Below are 11913 nucleotides of genomic sequence, written 5' to 3' on the forward strand. Positions count from 1 at the left end.
AACAAAAAGCTGATTTATAAGATAACTAAAGAAAATTTATCAAAACTAAAAGTCATTCCCCCATGTGACATGCAATCTAGCTCATCTGGCTCATTCAGCAAGATGGACCTTGGTATTGAAGAGCCAGAAACCCAGATTTATTCATTAAAAATAGCAATAATAACAGTGAGTGCACACGTTAATGACATGTTACCTTTGAACTTCACAGAAATGTCAAGAGGTAAGCAGGAGGACATCATTATTCTTCACTTTACAGGTGAGTAAACCAGTTCCACAACTGGTTAGCAGCAGAGCTCTAGCTAGAACACAGAGCTTTCCACTCCTCGAGCAGTGCCCCCTCCACCCTGCACTGCCACAATATATCTTTTTCTCTTTCAGATCCAAAGACTCCAACCATTTCTAAGCCTATCAATCACATCCCTGCCACTGGTCCAAAAGCCAGCTGAACAAGATTTGTAGCTAAATGTGGACAAACACACCCCTAATTTAGCAATTAACTTAAAGGGCCAATCCTATTGATATGGGTCACCAGTATCCCATCACCTCCCCCTTTCCCTGTATCAGTGATACCCAAAGTTTGCTGCATATTAGAATTGCTCAGGATTTTTAAAATCCCAATGTCCAGGATGTTTCTAATACCGTTTAAATCAGAAACTCTAGGGGTGGACCCAGACATCGGTATTTTGTAAAATACTCCTGGTGACAGCACCTTTGAGAGCCACTGTCTCAGAAGTATACAATAAAAACTAGGGGAATTAAATTTAAGGGCATATAATAATATATTAAAGAAAATCAAATGTTACAGGACATGGTGGGAAGAATGCAAATGTTTTTATGTTTCAAATTTTAAAAATAAATAGAACTTGGAGTTTTTCCTTATTTATATCAGACAGGTTTGGGAGTTGATGTCAATTGACATCACTTTTCATTTAACAGCTGGTGCTTAAATGTTGCTTCCTGTAAAACTGACAATAGCACAGACAGTCTCAAGCGCTTCCCTGCTTGAAAATACTGTTGCTTTGTATAAAAATCATTAAATGTCAGGAAAATGACAATCTCAACTGAAATTGGAGTAAATTTATGTATGATTATCACAGACGCTGAAAAACAGTGAAGCTTGCAAACACCTGTAGCAAGGTTCAATGCCAGCAGACAGTATCTGCTTGAAAGGCACAGCTTTGTTTCTACCACGTGAAAGAAATAGTAAACTTGTAATACAGAGGTAAGGACTAGAAGGATAAAGTGCAGTACTGAAAAGACATCTAAAATAGTAATTTTTATAGAGCTGGTGGATATTTAAAAAATAAAATGCTAAGTGACCAGTTCCATCAGAGACATTCCGGTTGACCCCTCCGCAAGCTTTTGTCAACTTTACAGCCGCAAAGATAATAAACCATAATGAAATTCTGGTACGTTTGCTTTCCATAAGCAGGCACTACTAATTAATGTAAGTCCTGTTACTTAAGTGTAAACACACCAAATTACACAAAATTGATATTTTATTCTGATTCATTGAAAAATTGGGGTCAACAGAAGCACCTTAAAATCATCCTAAGTAACCAAGGTTTAAGAAATCTTGCTTCAAACATAGATCCAGAGATGAGAAGGTGTTCAATACTAAAACAGACATTATGCCTACCTGTGGAATATTTCTTTCCATTCTAGCTCTACCAAGTAGACGCTGCTTTATGCCGCATTCTTATCATGGGAATCTAGGTGGTGATCTATAATTACGATTAAGTGCACACAGGAACACAGAAGATGTGAGGGAGAACTTTAAGCCAATTTAGATGGAAGAACTCAGAAGAGAAACAAAACAAAAAGTCCCCCAAGCTTTAGGAACTAGCTGTAGGGAATAAATATGAAAAGCAACAATTACAAGTATGTGTCATCGCCTGGAGAGTCTGCTCTTTTAACAAACAGAAATTGATAAAGTTGACAAGCTTCATCTTCCATCAGCACAGCTCCTTGAAGGCACAAGCACATACACGGGGAAACTAAAAATCGGAATCTGTTACTGTTATTCTTTAAAACGTTGCACCTGCATATAACACCTTTATATGTCTGTTATGCCCTCGCATCTGCCTGACAATGTAGACTCCCCAAATGTTTTGAAGAAAATTAAAATAACCATCTGCTAATAATAATTTTATTTCATCCTTAAGCAGTTTCATTTTGGGCTTAGGAGAAAAAGCCACAATTAAAACTACCTTCACAACTCCTGTAGCAAACACATTTCAGAAGGTAGGCCTATAAATAGATGTGCTTCTGTAGGCACGCTGTAAATATAAAATCATCCGGCTAGAGGAGACTGCAATGTAAGCTGCAGCCCCGATATGAACTTACCTGATTATTTTAAAGTCCCATCAGAATACCCTTACAATCAGTACTGATCTCCTTTTTCTAGTGGCATAGTCAGGCAAAACACCCCCAAGTACATTTTACTTATCTCAGTCCCATCCTTCATCAGAAGCTTAGAGATTTCATTCAGAAGCAGCCTGTCCCTGAGCAGACTGAATATTCACAGGAACAGTAATGGAAGGGATCAAAAACCCCCCTAGACGCCAAGAAAATAGCAACATCAACACCAAAAAGCAGCAAACCCTTAACAGAGGTGCTTTCCAGAGCTTCATTTCCCAAAGTCAACCCCTTTTCACACGTAAAAGGTCTCGGTTATGAAAAAAGGGTCTTACCTGAGCTGATCATACTGTGCATTCTCTGCTGAGCCAAGAGCTGCTCTCGTCCAGCCACCCCATCTGAAGAAAAACACGAGTCAGTCTCATAAATTGTCTGCAGCATATTCCAATCACTCTTACTTCAGCTACTGAAAGATTCATCGCTGCTCAGTGTACGGGCCCCAGGAGTTACCCTGGCTGGTCCTCCCTCCACCCCGAGGAAAAGAAGCAGAGGATCAGCTTCAACAACGGTTTCCTCTCTGTTAACACACACTTTTCAAAAGACCTGGACACTTTTCCCACGTTACCAACCTGTGTACAAAGCAGAAAGGACCGAGTGGATGCTAAGGCTCTCTGGAGTTTAGGCTACACCGGAAACTAAAAGCAGGTGGGAACTAGGAATGTGCTTCGGGGTTATTGCTTTGTCAAAATAAGTAGAAAAATATTAACTCTACCCACGAGAAAAAGAAACCAATTAAACCTGGCTTTTAGTTCCTCAGGCTGCTAGAGTTTCGTTGTGAGAACCGTCAGTCAGTCCTGCAAGTGGCTTCAGCCGGTGCCCTTCTCCTATCTGTTTGTGTGTGTCTCTTCCCCCTCTCTGGTCTCTCTCAGCTCAAGTTGGCTAAAGCTAGTGATAATGCATTTGCATATGAATCAACAACAGCATGGCCCACAGGCACAGAAATAGAACAATGGTCGGCCTGAGCCAAAAATAGGTCAAGCATGGCCGAGTGATTGGAGCCTGCATTAATGCATTTAAAAATACCCCAGCAAACCCAGCTGTCCAGCCTCTATCTTTCAAACCATAATTCTCTATTGCAGGGCCTTAAAAGCAATTAACTCTTTCCTCCCTCCAAGCTTGCTTTTACACACTGTTTCCATACTGGCGATTCGCTTCCAAAGAAAGGAAGGGGGAAAAAAAAATTAAGAATCATAGTTCTAAGAGGGCAAATGCACATACATTTCATTTCATTTTATTTTTGTAGTATGTGTTTTTGGAAGAGAGAGGAGAGAAGTGCAGAGCTCTGTATTGGTTCTAAAATAATACTGGAAGCTTTTGCTCATAATGTGGTTTCTGCCTCACCCACGCTCAGCAATCCTGGTGTTCTATTTTTGTTGCCTGTTTCTCTGGCTACACTGCAGTTGGCTGTAGCACTAGAAGCTTTTCTGCCTTCTAGTTTTAAGACTGACAGGAGATTTAGTAGAGGTAGTTTCAGAAAACAAGCACACCCCAGAATAAAATGTTTATGAAGGACTAGCGTGATTTTTTACTTGCTATTTTTGTAAGGCAATTGTCCTGTTTCACAAATCTTAATGTAATCTTAGTACCACCTATCAATTTTATTGCATTCAGTTTCTATTATATCTAATATATATATATATATATATATGCACACAGCTTAGACCTAAAAACGTTCCCTCTATTTCAGCCTCTTAGACTAAATTCAATTCACCTGCAAAAGTAAACGTTGGTACTTTATTATGGATGGTGCAGAATTACAGATTATATGCACCTGTGGATCAATAAATAAATATGGTCAGTCCCCAACTATGAATGTTCTGCATTCATTTCTACATTGATTGCCTGAAACACAGACCTCACTTTTCTATAGAAATAGCATTTATAATAGTTGATAGATCCCCAGACCAACACACATTGTGGAATTCACCTGTACATGAGCTATATAGTATTTAGTACTAAAAATTCTATGGTCTCTGGTGTACAGTGAACATCATTTCTATCTGAGAAATAAATTCTGCATCACAAATTGGGTTGCTAGCATCTAGCCACTCCCAAGAGCAAACCCCAAAATGAAAAATCCACTGGTCATGGGAGCTCTTCTCCTTTTTCTAAACTAGATCAGCAAGAAAAAATAAAACTCCTAAAGCATTAGTCTCAACAGAAAAGGAAGGGGAAACAGCAGAGCGTTTCAAGGTTCCCAGGATGATCTGGTGAAGGAGGGATCTTGGTCAAGCAGAGTGTGGGGCAGAAGAAAGAGAACACGGAGACAGACTTTTGATGAAAAGGAGGAAGCATGTGAAGTCATTAGGCACATAACTCACTGCTGAAGAAAATGGCACTGAATTTTCCTACTTTCATAGATTAACTCCTACTTACTGTGCAATTATATTTGAACAGATAAGTTATAAGAATTTTTATAAAAAAGTTATTCCAAATTACATTTGACTTAAGCTAAACATGAAAATCTTATGTTCCTGTCAATGGGAAAAACTGTTTAATTCCATCTGCTTTTGCAAGTAAACTTTCACTCAATTAAGAAACTGGTGTATAAAATTACAGGGATGGAAATACTGTGGACCTGGCAATTTATCTCAGAGATTATGTAAGCAACCACAGCATTTTAGACCTGGGAGGAAATTTAGACATTGTCTATCTATAATGATGTCCAAACTCTCTGTCCCCCAGGATGCCAAGGTACCTGGGAGTTGACTCGGTGTTCTCCAGAAGACGTTCTTCCCTGAACCAGGGCAGCTTCATTTTCATCTGTTTACATTTGCGTATGTAAGATTTGTTTTGAATAATGACTTCTTATATTAAGAAAAAAATATGGTGTATGGTGATAGATGGTAACTAGACTTATCATCGCTATCATTTTGTAATGTATAGAAATATCCAATCATTATGTTGTGCACCAGGAACTCACAGTGTTGTAGGTCAATCATACTTCCAAGTCAAATAAACTCATAAAGAAAAAAAGAGATCAGATTTGTGATAACCAGAGGTGAGGGGTAGGGGGATGAGAATTGGATGAAGGTGGTTAAAAAGTATAAAGTTCCAGTTATAAGATAAATAAGTACTAGGAATTTGTAATGTACAACATAATAGTTATATTATTATATAAAACATAATTAATATATGATTAATATAATTAACACTGCTATGTGTTATATGAAAGTTGTTAACAGAGTATATCCCAAGAGTTCTCATCACAAGAAAAAATTTTTTCCTTTTCACTGTATCTTGTACCTATATTAGATGATATATTAGATGAATGCTCACTAAACTTATTGTGGTAGTCATTGATGATGTATGTAAGTCAAATCATTATGCCCTACACCTTAAACATACAGTGCTGTATGTCAACTATATCTCAGTAAAGCTGAGAAAGGAAAGGAAGGAAAAAAATAACTGAAATCCACTCCCCTAGTACAAATGATCTCCCTATTTTACACATGAAGAAAGTAAAGAGACTTTTTAGAGGGTTATGAAAGATGCAAAAGCACTCATTAATGGAGTTATGACTGAAGAGACTTGCTTAGTTTCGAACAGGTACTCTAGCTAAGTAGGTCTAGCATTCATGTTTTCCAGTCCACCATCTTGTCCCTTACAATGCAAATAATTATCGGAGATATTGAGAATAAATTTTAATATTATCTACTTATGAAAAATAGAATCACTCTTAATTGTCTCAGGGTGGTTTTAAACAGAATATGTAAAACTAGTGATAAACATAAGAGGGACAGCAAAAATCCTAGTACAGATCTTCCTTGACTTAAGATGGGGTTGCCTCCCGATAAACCTCTAAATGAAAAACATCATTAAGTCAAAATGCAGTTAATATACCTAACATCATAGCTACCAAACATCATAGCTAATCCTAACCTACTGTAAACATGCTCAGAACACTTACAGAAGCCTACAGGAGGACTAAAGCATCTAACACAAAGCATATTTTATAATAAAGTATTGAATATCTCATGTAATTGAATGCTGTGCTGAAAGTGAAAGACAGAATGGTTTCAAGTGTATCAGTTATCTACCCAGTGATCACCGTGGCAGACTAGGAGCTGTGGCTCACTACTGCTCACTACTGCTGCCCAGCATCTTCATAGAATATCGAAATTTCAACTGTGGTTTCTCCTGAATGCATATTGTTTTCGCACCATAGTGAAGCTGAAAAATCGTAAATGGAACTGAAACTCTGGGTAATGATTAGCCAAATCCATTTCACCTGCCTGGACTAATCAAGGTGTTTTAAGATTTGCATGTCCTCCAAGAGCAGGTGGTCTACACAATAAGATGTTTGCCTGAGTAGTTTTCCAGGAACTTGGAGTCAGCTGCATGTGGTTTGAGCTGAGGTGGTTAAAACTGGGTAAGACCACGGACTCTTCAAATGGGCATGCCTAGGGCCCGTGAGGTGACCTTTTGAACTTGCAGAGGCCTGTAGCTTTGTTATACCAGCACCTAAAGACAATTCCCGCACCTTTTTCCAATCACCTTTCCCATGCTCCCCACGCTCCCGAGGCTCCCCATGCCTCCCATGCCTCCCATGCCTCAGACCACCCTGCTTCTTTATTCTTTATCCCATCAATACCCCTAGCCCTTGGCCTTTGAGATTTGTTTTCCTGTCTCCTCGCTGGGCTGCCTTTCGAATAAGCCCTCTCTTTGCTGCAAATCTCCAGTGTTTCAGCGTTCTGGCTTGCTGTGAGTCGGGCAGGACGAACTTGGTTCGGTAACTGAACCATTGACATTGGGGAACATCTGCGTTGACGTAATATACATCTCTTGTCGTTTTACATTTAAATTATGCCCTCAATCTACAAAAAATAGTCTCAAAGCTTTTATAATAATAAAAAATAAAATAAAATAAAACTCAAAAGAGTTAGTAATTCTCCATTCTCAGAGGTACCAGGAGAGGGCAATCCACGTAGAACAGTATAAATAATGGGTCTTCTTCATTTTGACCAAGTTATTTAATTTGAGGTTTATTCATATTTCATCCCTGCATTCTTTCAGCATTTTTTGCCATTAGCAGTCTTGCCTTTCAACTCTTGATAATGAAAACTTAGAGTGAAAAGACATTGGACGCTTGTCATAAAATAGACACCACTTGTTTCTGGGAGGGAAAGATAGCATTATTAAAACCTACCACCAAGTATATTGATTACGTCTATTATCCAAGAATTTAAATATTAAGAATGTTGAGGTAATGCTTCTCATATCATCTCAACAACGTTGGTAAAGAAATGTGACTAAGTTTCTTTCTAGGTATTTATAAAACCAATTTACTGACAAGGAAAAAAGATAATAAATTTTATATTATAAGAACAGTAAGAAGCTAATACAAATGTCAGCCTAGAATAGCTGGGCAGTTTTTGAAATTGTAATATAATAAATTTTAATTCAATTAATAAACATTTTGGAAATTGATCTAATTATATTTTACATTTATTTAAATAATAAGTGAAAAAGAATAGGGCAAAAAACCAGGTTCCCAATTTAATAAAAAATGGGAATGGGCATCGAATCCTAATGCAAAATGTCATTCAAGAATAATTATGATAATTCCAATTCTTTTTATGGGTATATAGGCAAAACAAAAAAAATTAAACATTTAAATTCAATTTTAATTAAAAATTTAAATTATGGATTAAAAAAATCTACATGTCATCAAAATATTTCCACAAATAACATGACTGAAGACTCCACTGGAAAAAAGCAAAGGAGGTAGCAGAACCTAATATATTCTACCACAATAATACATCCTCTGTTCATCTGTAATCAAGCACAAACTTTTCATGCAGTACCAAAACTTATGGTTCTAGAATCCAGGTGCAGGAAGATTTAAAACTTGTTTGCCTGAAGTACTGAATTGTGCTTTACAAGAAAGCTACAAATTACTCACCAAGAGCTGTAAGTCCTCCGCTCACTCTTTCTCACTCGTGTTGCTGTTGCTCCCATCCTCACATTTCTCAAAGTACTGTCACATCAGTAAAGTTATACACACTTGCCTGCAGGCAACTGACTTGATTCCTAGATCCCCGAGGAACAGGAAGGAGAGGGAAAGTATAATGTACTAATTTTTACTCTGAACTAAGTAGCTTATTTTTCTGAATTTTCTGTCTCTTATTAAATAGTGGACACTAAGTTTACGAGTGATTCCTCTGTACTGTAACAACCTAATTGGCTACCAAATGATCTTCAGAAAAGGAAATCTTGCCTGGACCCAAAGGGTCTGCGAAAACACATCAGCAGTGAAATTCCAGGAGACTGTTCCATAAGAAAACAAAACAACAACTTCAACAAACCTCTAGAATTATTTGCCTTGCTTTGATTGAAAATCATTTCTTCTCTAACTCTTACCTTCAAATTGGATGTGCTGAGCCATGATTTATTCTATTTTTAGCAGATTAAGAGCATCAGGATCATCAGGGAACTTGTTAGAAATGCAATTTATTGGGCCAGAACTACTAAATGAAAATCTCTGGTGGGAATCTGAATTTTACAAGCCCTCTCAGTGATTCTGATAAACAGTGAAGTTTGAGAACCAGTAGATAAGACCATTCTTTCCAAAGCAATGATTAGATGGCTAAAGGTATAAATAAATTATCTATTTTGGGTCCAATTTCAAATTAAACATTATTATTACAGAATACTTTTTCAAAATGAAAATAATTAAACTTGCTCATAGACTGAAGAAGACCACTTAATATTCAAGGTATGAAAAGACCATTTTCTCTTTTTAACAGCATCTACTTTGAAATACTGGTTTGTATTTCAAATTGTATAAGCTTGGCTAACCTATGCTATGTTTACCAAACTCTGTATGTACAAGGTATTTATAACACCACAAACTATTAGTACAAATGTTAGTTTCAAGACAAAAACACTATTTTGGTCTATAGGGCTATGAAAATAAAAATTCTGGGAGAATTCCAATTAAGTAAAATTAGCATTCTAACTTTGCTATTTGGTATGCCTCAAAATTTTAATTTTATATTATACTACAAAGTGTGTTTCATTATTATGTAGCTGTACCTTTAATATTTATCATTTTGGAAATAAATGGGATTCTGATCACCTAAAATTAATAGTCATAGTTAGCATCTGGATGGATACTACATTTCAGAGCTGTAATAAGACTAATTTCCACATGCTAATAAAAGTATAGCAGACATCAGAAAATAAACCCAGAAACATCATTTCTTGCCACAAAGATCGAGTGGTATTTACCATACCAAACTATTACCTATCACCAAGTTAAATCAAGAGAATGCTGGGATGCTTGCTTCCGAAAATAGCAACATTTCCTTTTAATGTTGCAATTAAATTCTGACTTCAAAATTCGATCTAGTTGGGTGCCAACTACCAAATTTTAGAAATAGCAAGCACCCAAAATATACTGTACTTATTTTTTGACTGATCAAAACTGTTTATAGCAATGGCATATAATTAAAGTACAAACATTTGCAATTGGCTGTATCACTAAGTTCATCAGACATCCCATGGATATGGAATCTTTCCCATTTCAGGACCCTTAAATCAGTGCCAAGAACAAAGAACCATGGCCTCCAAGGCCATTCAGGTTCTGACCACAACATGACTTAGTAACTTGATCCTTTACTTTCTTTTTCAAAATTCACGAACATACAATTTCTTGGTATTACCCACACAAATCCTTCATTCTTCCATGCCTTTGCACATGCTGTTCTTGTAATCCAGAATGCTTTTCCACTCTTTCCCATCTGGGAAACTCCTTTTCATTTTTCTTTTTTTTTAAATGACCACAGTTAAAGATTTGATGAAAGTTCATAAAAATGCAATTGACAAGGAAATTTAGTTATTTCTGAGATATACACTTTAAAGTAATAACTAGAATTATGACTTATAACATTATACCAGAACATATAAGATTTTTAGAAATTTCATGAAATGTCTGAAACATTTATATTAACATATTTCCATACAAATAACCCAAAGAAAGTTTAGTATTAGTTGTTTCACTTGTTTGTTTTTTTATACTGCAGGTTCTTATTAGGCATCAATTTTATACACATCAGTGTATACATGTCAATCCCAATTGCCCAATTCAGCACACCACCATCCCCACCTCACAGCGGTTTTCCCCCTTGGTGTCCATATGTGTGTTCTCTACATCTGTGTCTCAACTTCGGCCCCGCAAATCAGTTCATCTGTACCACTTTTCTAGGTTCCACATACATGCGTTAATATATGATATTTGTTTTTCTCTTTCTGAATTTATTCACTCTGTATGACAGTCTCTAGATCCGTCCACGTCTCAACAAATGACTCAATTCTGTTCCTTTTTATGGCTGAGTAATAATCCATTGTACATATGTACCAAAACTTCTTTGTCCATTCGTCTGTCGATGGGCACTTAGGTTGCTTCCGTGACCTGGCTATTGTAAATAGTGCTGCAATGAACATTGGGGTGCATGTGTCTTTTTGAATTACGGTTTTCTCTGGGTATACACCCAGTAGTGGGATTGCTGGATAATATGGTAATTCTATTTTTAGTTTTTTAAGGAACCTCCATATTGTTCTCCATACTGGCTGAATCAATGTACATTCCCACCAACAGTACAAGAAGGTATCCTTTTCTCCACACCCTCTCCAGCATTTGTTGTTTGTAGATTTTCTGACGATACCCATTCTAACTGGTGTGAGGTGATACCTCATTGTAGCTTTGATTTGCATTTCTCTAATAATTAGAGATGTTGAGCAGCTTTTCATGTGCTTCTTGGCCATCTGTATGTCTTCTTTGGAGAAATGTCTATTTAGGTCTTCTGCCCATTTTCCGATTGGCTTCTTTGTTTGTTTAACATTGAGCTGCATGAGCTGTTTATATATTTGGAGATTAATCCTTTGTCCATTGATTCATCTGCAAATATTTTCTCCCATTCTGAGGGTTGTCTTTTCGTCTTGTTTATGGTTTCCTTTGCTGTGCAAAAGCTTTGAAGTTTCATTAGGTCCCATTTGTTTATTTTTGTTTTTATTTCCATTACTCTAGGAGGTGGATCTAAAAAGATCTTGCTGGGATTTATGTCAAAGAGTGTTCTTCCTATGTTTTCCTCTAAGAGTTTTATAGTATCCAGTCTTACATTTAGGTCTCTAATCCATTTTGAGTTTATTTTTGTGTATGGTTTTAGGAAGTGTTCTAATTTCATTCTTTTACATGTCACTGTCCAGTTTTCTCAGCACCACTTATTGAAGAGACTGTCTTTTCTCCATTGTATATCGTTGCCTCCTTTGTCATAGATTAGTTGACCACAGGTACGTGGGTTTATCTCTGGGCTTTCTATCTTGTTCCAATGATCTATGTTTCTGTTTTTGTGCCAGTACCACATTGTCTTGTTTACTGTAGCTTTGTAGTATAGTCTGAAATCAGGGAGTCTGATTCCTCCAACTCTGTTTTTTTCCCTCAAGACTGCTTTGGCTATTCAGGGTCTTTTGTGTCTCCATACAAATTTTAAG

General features: G+C 36.8%; 1 protein-coding gene across 20 annotated transcripts in view; it reads right to left on the minus strand.

The window, feature by feature from the left end:
• HDAC9 (histone deacetylase 9) overlaps positions 1-11913 on the minus strand; it is an 804896-nt gene that overhangs the window by 573394 nt on the left and 219589 nt on the right. For 7 of the 20 annotated variants that reach the window (XM_029233523.1, XM_029233532.1, XM_029233522.1 and 4 more), the window contains exons 1-2: positions 2988-3304; positions 2694-2756 (exon numbers count right to left, since the gene is read on the minus strand). In XM_029233523.1, coding sequence (XP_029089356.1) covers positions 2694-2715 — 22 coding nt within the window. In that variant the 5' untranslated portion in view covers positions 2716-2756; positions 2988-3304. Of the gene's footprint in view, positions 1-2693; positions 2757-2987; positions 3305-11913 lie in introns of those variants that run through there. The other 13 variants (XM_029233517.1, XM_029233515.1, XM_029233527.1 and 10 more) reach the window with 3 other exon arrangements.

The sequence above is a fragment of the Monodon monoceros genome, unplaced genomic scaffold (assembly GCF_005190385.1).
Source record: "Monodon monoceros isolate NGI ecotype Baffin Bay Population unplaced genomic scaffold, NGI_Narwhal_1 Super_Scaffold_2, whole genome shotgun sequence".
NCBI classification, from domain to species: Eukaryota; Metazoa; Chordata; class Mammalia; order Artiodactyla; family Monodontidae; genus Monodon; species Monodon monoceros.